The 7668-nt window shown below is 29.5% G+C and overlaps 1 protein-coding gene across 1 annotated transcript; it reads left to right on the top strand.

Moving 5' to 3' along the window:
- Positions 1–565: 565 nt before the first annotated feature.
- On the top strand, positions 566–4406 carry LOC109814582 (lysine histidine transporter-like 6). Its single transcript, XM_020379040.3, has 8 exons — positions 566–965; positions 1072–1211; positions 1317–1700; positions 2763–3156; positions 3375–3480; positions 3770–3861; positions 3976–4044; positions 4187–4406. Exons 1-8 carry the CDS (start codon positions 930–932, stop codon positions 4283–4285), a joined length of 1320 nt encoding a protein of 439 aa, XP_020234629.2. The 5' UTR covers positions 566–929; the 3' UTR covers positions 4286–4406.
- The last annotated feature ends 3262 nt before the right edge of the window (positions 4407–7668 follow it).

Below are 7668 nucleotides of genomic sequence, written 5' to 3'. Positions count from 1 at the left end.
AAACGTGTAAATAAATTTCATTGAAGATTAATAACATGTTTTAAAATAAATGAAAAGACAAAGAATTAAAATTCTTTTTGTATATTGTTATATATATAATATATTTACAAGCACTTGTGTGCATGTGCATATAATATGTGACAATAGTATTTTTTTTAATGATTATGAACAAAATGTTGGTTAAGATTATATATATATATATATATATATATATATATATATATATATATATATTAAAATATTATAAGTTCTTGCATCTCACATGTGGACAACTATTTAAGAAAGAAGTCCTTAGTTAGGGGGCAAAATTCACCTTTCAATTTGAATATATATTATCGATTATGACTATTACACTACACCTATATATAATCCTGTGATTTCTCAGCAGTCCAATTTTCTTACCCCACTAAAAAGTTAAGAAGTTTCTTGGCTGGCCCCTAACCGCACCAAAGAGTGATCAAGTATTGTTCTTTCACAAAAATAATGATTCCCTAAGTTTTCTTTTCGCAAAAGTAATCAATAAAAACAAGTATATATTACTCTACAAGTTTCAGTGATGAAGGTGGTCAGGATTTGAACTAGGTACACACAAAAACGTTACCAGAATTTCATGATGAAAATTGCTAGTGGATTTTTTCCATTAACACATTAGAGGGATTTTTTGTGTCAAACTAAACTTCAGCTTTTTGGTTGTCATGCTCCTATTGACTATTATTGACTGATGAGAAGAAAAAACTAGTCCACAAGTGTCAAACAAGTACTATGGGCGGTGACATGTTTCATCATAAATACATGAAACTTAAATAGGTTTATATTTATATATATACACATACACGCATCAACCGCTTCATATAGGGTTGATAAACTTTAACTCCTGAATTCAAGTGTGGTCTTCTTTCTCTTTTCTGATTTTGCAAGTCTAAGGAAAAATGGTTTCAGCTTCTTCTCCTCCTTCTAAGGCAATGGTATCATAGTGTTACTAATGTGATCTAGTCTATATTTCTATTCAAGACTAAACTCGTTTGTTGTGTCATGTTTTTCTTATTCTTGTTGCATGTTCTGCACTTTTAGGAACTTCAATCAGATAAAAAATGTGTGGAGAATGGTCCTACTCGCAATGCCAAATGGTGGTACTCAACTTTTCACACTGTGACAGCCATGATTGGTGCAGGTGTTCTCAGTCTGCCCTATGCCATGGCATATCTAGGATGGTAAAGTAGAAATCTAAGCCTATGGCTTTAACATATATCACAAAAAGGTGATAACTTGAACAATATATGTAGCTGAAAGTCAACACTTTTTTCTTATCTTTGCAGGGTGCCAGGGACCTTGATGTTGTTGTTAGCTTGGTGTCTGACCTTAAACTCAATGTGGCAAATGGTCCAACTCCATGAGTGTGTTCCTGGAACTCGGTTTGATCGATACATTGATCTTGGTAGACATGCTTTTGGACCAAAGTTAGGACCATGGATTGTGCTGCCGCAGCAACTGATTGTCCAAGTTGGGTGTGACATTGTTTATATGGTCACTGGAGGGAAGTGCCTAAAGAAGTTCATGGAGGTTGCTTGCACCAATTGCACACAACTCAAGCAGTCCTATTGGATTCTCATTTTTGGTGCCATCCATTTCTTTCTGTCTCAGCTTCCCAATTTCAATTTTGTAGCAGGGGTTTCTCTAGCAGCTGCTGTGATGTCACTAAGGTACTTCTTGATCCCCACATGCATATCTAGGGGAATTTTCATAATGGTCCCAAAATATTAAGTGCGTGAGTAGTTTTAAATCAAGACCACTTGTTTTGTATTATGAAATAGTAATCTTATTAATTATGATGGTTTTGATGCAATAATCATTTTTGGCCTTTATAAATTTTGGAACCATTGGAAAAGTGACTCATGTTTATATTTTTATGTAGTACTAGCTTTTAGATATGATTAATATTTATCAGTTTTGAGTGCCTGCTTAGCTGGGTTGACATTTTACACCATGTAAAGTATATTCCTGGGAAAAATATTGTTTGGATTCTTCCCAGAATAAGTCATCCATGTGAAAACTGGAAAGCATAAACACTTGTCCTTGAAGCTCAGAATAGGAAGAATAATTTTTTTTCTAGAAAGATGACAACAAATTTACCCTTTTAGTTATGTCTGAACAAGCAGAGCCATATGACTTTTAAAACTTGGGTGAGTCTGTTGACAAAATTGTACTTTCAGGAAAAAGATCTTTTCCAGAAAATGAGTTGAATAAATTAAAATAAAATAAATGATATTATTATATTGTTTTAATCCCGTGACTTCTAATTAGGTTGTAATTTACACTATCTCCAATGCCTAAAAGTTTGGCTACTGATATTACATATTTTAAAATTATAATAAAAATCAACCGAATTAACGTAGTAGTTAATTAATATAGTAGTTAGGTATTATGAGTCAACATGTTGTAATAATGATCTAATTATTGAGAATTTAGATTCTTGTCATGTGCAAAAATTCGTTGGATAAATTATATTATCATAAACGAAATTAGTCAAATGAACTCAAGATATTTGTGATGAGAATAAAAAAGTAATATTAAAAATTATAATTACTTGTTGAACAATGAACCACCACTTACCTCACATAACAAAGGATCTTTTGTTCTTTTCTTTGCCATTTTGGGATAAATTCAATCAAGAACATGTGAGATATATCAAAAGAAAAGTTGATTAGATCTTTTGTCTCTGATTTCAAAAGATCTACCTTACTCTAATGGTGCTTTGATTTCAGCTATTCAACTATATCCTGGGTGGCTTGTTTGGATAGAGGTCGTGTTGACAATGTTAGCTACGCATACAAGCAAACCAGTTCTGCTGACTTAATGTTCCGAATGTTCAATGCACTTGGTCAAATTTCATTTGCATTTGCTGGCCATGCTGTGGCCCTTGAAATTCAGGCCACAATTCCATCAACCCCTGAGAAGCCCTCAAAGATACCAATGTGGAAAGGTGCTATTGGTGCCTATGTCATCAATGCCATATGCTATTTCCCAGTTGCACTTGTAGGATATTGGGCCTTTGGAAGAGATGTTGAGGATAATGTGCTTATGGAATTTGAAAAACCAGCATGGCTCATTGCCTCAGCTAACTTGATGGTGTTCATTCATGTCATTGGTAGCTACCAGGTACCATCACAACACTAGGATGCACAAAACTTATACTTCCTTGTGTTTTTGATATTGTTCTCTAATTAGAATTGGAGTTTTACTTCATTAATATATATATGTAAATATATATTGTTGAGATTTATATTAAATGTAAATGTTTTATCGATATACAATTCCTTCCCAAATTAAACTACTCTATTATTTGACCTTATTAATGTGGAAACATTGAATTCCAGGTTTATGCTATGCCTGTTTTTGACTTGATTGAGAAGATGATGACCAAAAAATTGAACTTCCCTCCGGGACTAGCACTTAGACTTGTTGCTAGATCTACTTTTGTAGGTGAGATTTTCAAAGCCATTTATTTTTTTGGTTTAAGATCACATGTATCCCTCAATGTTTCTTGAAACTATAAGCAGAAAAATTCTCTCTCAAACTTTAATGTGGCTATATACATACACTAAGAATTTAAATTTAAGATTACTGATTAAGCTAGAATAGCCCTATTTAATCGATGTGCTTGATGGTTTTCACATCCATCTATGCTGTCACTGCAAAGCTATTTTCTCCCCCTTGGTTGTTATTTGTATGAAAATTGTTGAAGTAACCAAAGATTGGTAAAATGTTACAGCTTTTACCTTGTTTGTTGGGGTCACATTCCCTTTCTTTGGTGATCTTCTGGGGTTCTTTGGTGGCTTTGGTTTTGCTCCTACTTCATACTTTGTGAGGCTCTCTTCTTACCATCTCAATTTCCTCATGCTTATATTAAACTACCAAATTTACAAGAGTTAATTTAGAACATAGAAGATTAACAAATTTGGTGTATCGGTTGTTCAGCTTCCTAGCATAATGTGGCTGATAATCAAGAAGCCAAAGAGATTCAGCATCAACTGGTTCATCAATTGGGTAATGATATATTTATTTTAACAACTTTTTTAAATAAAAAAAAAAATTGTAAAAGTATATACAGAGAATGCACAATTAGATTATCACTGTTCAGAGTTGTTTCCTCTCGGCATTGACCCTCAATTTTTTTTGTGTTTCTCAGGCTTCAATATACATTGGGGTGTGCATTATGTTGGCATCTACAATTGGTGGCTTAAGGAACATTGTTACTGATGCCTCTACTTATAAGTTTTACACCTAAAATATGTTATATTATTGCAAAACTATGCAGTATCAGCAATTAATCTAGATTTGCTGAGTATGTATCTAATTAACAGTGTCCTTTGTTCCTATATATAAGCTGCAACCCTTTTAGTCCTCTTTCTCTCAGTTTATTTAATAACTTAAGCAGTTTTTAATTCTCTGTGTAGTAGTTTTAAATTTAAATTATCTGCATCAAGTGAATTAATACTTGACTTATAAAGTCTCCTATAGAATATGAAAGGTTGGGCTGGTACATTTTAGGATGTGTTAAAATAATGTTTGTTTGGTGAAAATCATGTTTTGCAAAAACAAATTAATGATTATCAATTTTAAAATGTTTGTATTTAGTGATAGCAATGGGTAAGATTGGTAGGTTTTCACTATCCTCCTCCTCCTTATTTTTATCTTATATTCATCTTTGTTCTTATACTCGATGATATATGATTTGTATTCTCATCTCTACTCTAGTTGAATATCGAGTATATTTGTACTTGTCAAAAAATTAATTAAATATTTTTTTAAAAAAAATATATAAAAAAATTATCGTAAAATAATAATTATAAAATTTTATTAATTAAGTTTCGTTTACCATAAATTTAAAATATAATAAGAATTATATAAATGTCAAATACATTTTTTAAAAAATAAATTAAGTTTCTAAAAATTTAAGACAAGTATAGTTACGACTGTACGAGACATATATATCCATCCACATCCTCGTACCCAATTTAACTAATTAAGTATTATTTATACTCGTACTTAGTTAAATTAGATATTTTTTATTAAAGTCAAAACGAATTCAAGTATTATCTCTGATACGAATTTATTTGTCACGTCTACTTGTACCATGCTCATGAACAATAAAAAATAAATTACATTTTAAGTTTAATTTTCACTATCAGTGTCAAAGATAATATGGAGTAATTTTTCAAAAATTTATGAGTGCATATAAAAGTACATATGCTAATCAAAATTAATTACTAATGCTTTGTTTGTTAATTTTCCGAACCTAAATTGATACTCTCTGAATTTATATGTAACTAAAAAATTTATAGAGATTAAAAAGATAGTTAAATACATTTAAATTTTACAATTTCATATAATGTATATAACATTTTTAACATATCTTTAATCATATTAGTTATATATATTGTTCTCATTTATAGTCTTAAAAATATTTTTGAATTAAGAGTATTAAATAAAGTTGACTTAATTAAAATTTATTTATATTTAAATTTAAAAATTTAAGTATTTTTATTTATATGTAGTTTCAGAAATGTTCATGTTAAACATATTTAAATTTTGTACATAAAAATTTATTTAAGCAAAATCTACGAGAAAATAAAGCATAATTTAGACCTAGTTTTTGCTTTCATTTGCAAATTGCAAGACTTCGAACCTTATTGGTACGTTAAGAAAAAAGTGCTAAGCTTCGAAATTAAAAATGAGAATTAGGTTTCTCTTGTAAAATAAGCATGTTCCAAAGACACTTTTTATTAAAGTGATCACAACCTTTTACGCCATGATGGCGTCATTATGACAGTTTCGTAAAGAAGAACTTATAACACAATTATGTTATTGGTGAAATATTGTAAGATGAATAAACTTTAATTAAGTTGTCGTCGTCTTCTCATGATGTAACGCCTCAACTAACAAAATTTACTTCAATAAGTTTCATATGATTTTTTTTAACATAAAAAAGTTTTTAAATTTTAAAAGAATTTATAAAAATTTAATGATTTTTAAGATTTTTTAAAAGATTTTGTAAGAATGTAAAATTTTTTATAATTTTTTAACATACCTTTTTAATTTCTATTTAAAAAGAAAATACAAATACTAGAAGGGAGTGTAAAAAGAAGTCAGACATAACATTAAGTATTTTTATACTAGTTTATCCTAATTTTTGAGATTATATTCAGTTATCAATATAACCGGATTGAGTTTAATTATCTTTCAACAAAGATACAAGTATTATTTCAACAAGTTACTTTTAGTTCAACTCTAAGTATTCTTTGACATGCTTCTTCAAGTATTACTCAAGTATTTTTTTTAACAAAAAACATCTCTAGGCTTAATAACCAGGTATTCTTTTCAATTAAACCTCTTCAGGCTCAAACAACTAAGTATTATTTTCAACTAAGCCTTTCCAGACTCAAACAAGTATTGTTTTATGAGTCTCTCTAGGCTCAAACAACCAAGTATTTTTTTCAACTAAGCCTCTCCAAGCTCAAACAAGTAATATTTTATAGACAAACCTCTCCAGGCTCAACCTTATAACAATGATTATGAAGGTTATAAAGATGTTGTGTTCATCTCACTTATACGTTATACAACTATTATAGAGCAATAAGCTTTTACAAGAAAGAATGAAGATTATACACAAGTATAATTTGCAAAAAGTGTTTCTTCTTATATGTTTTTGTACAAGTCTCTTGTCTTCTTTCTTAAGCTTCAAATTTTCTTATATAATAGTTAGGAGAAGATGATCCTTGCAACACTTTTAATCTAGCTCACAAATTTACTTCGTTTGTCTTCAACGTTTTTCCTCGAGATGGGAGGTAACTATTGATTAATTTAATAAACATTAAATGTATTTCACCAAATGATATCTCTTATATGATCAAGGAAGGTACTTATCATCTTTTCATACCAAACAACGCTTGTAGAAGCAATGTTAGCAAAGTGCAGTAGCAGTAGTGACTTTGTCTATTTTTCTTTGTAATTTTAGGGATCTTCATCCTTGATCATGAAAAAAAAGCATGATCTTGTTATCTTTAACAGATTTGTAAGTTCTAAGATGATTTCTAGTTCAATTGTTAAGAAGTAAGACATTCAAAATGAATTTTATTGTTAGTCTCAATAAATGATAAACATTTAATGAATATGAGACAAATTATATGCTTCGTCTCAAAACTTGAGGGATCGTCTTTTGACTTAAAAATCTCTCTCTTTTCGATAGTGACAAACACAATTTTGTATTTTTGAAATGTCCATTTTTCTTTGTCTTAGAAAATATTTTTGATTTGGTAAAATGAAAAGACTTTTGTCTTTTTGAAAGGCTTTCATCTTTCAAAAGATGTTTTCTTAAAAGCGTTTTGACTTTTTAACCTTAAATTTTTCAATTTTTCCTAAGACATTTTTCTTAAAAAAATGCATAAGCGGATTAAAATTGTTTTTTATCAAAGTAATGTAAGACACATATCTAAAACGTTATAAGATCATTCAAGCAAATTGATTTTTACAAGTACATTTTTTAAAAACATGTATTTTCTCACATACACTTAATTCTATCATCATTTGATATAGCGTTTGAGATAAACTAAGAAATCATAATAGGGTAGTTAGAATGATATTAAATTTTAATTCTTAAAGCCTGTTTGA

Source organism: Cajanus cajan, chromosome 11 (assembly GCF_000230855.2).
Source record: "Cajanus cajan strain Asha chromosome 11, NIPB_CcT2T_4, whole genome shotgun sequence".
NCBI classification, from domain to species: Eukaryota; Viridiplantae; Streptophyta; class Magnoliopsida; order Fabales; family Fabaceae; genus Cajanus; species Cajanus cajan.
The sequence above is the reverse complement of the archived record's forward strand: the minus strand, read 5'-3'. Positions and strand labels throughout refer to the sequence as shown.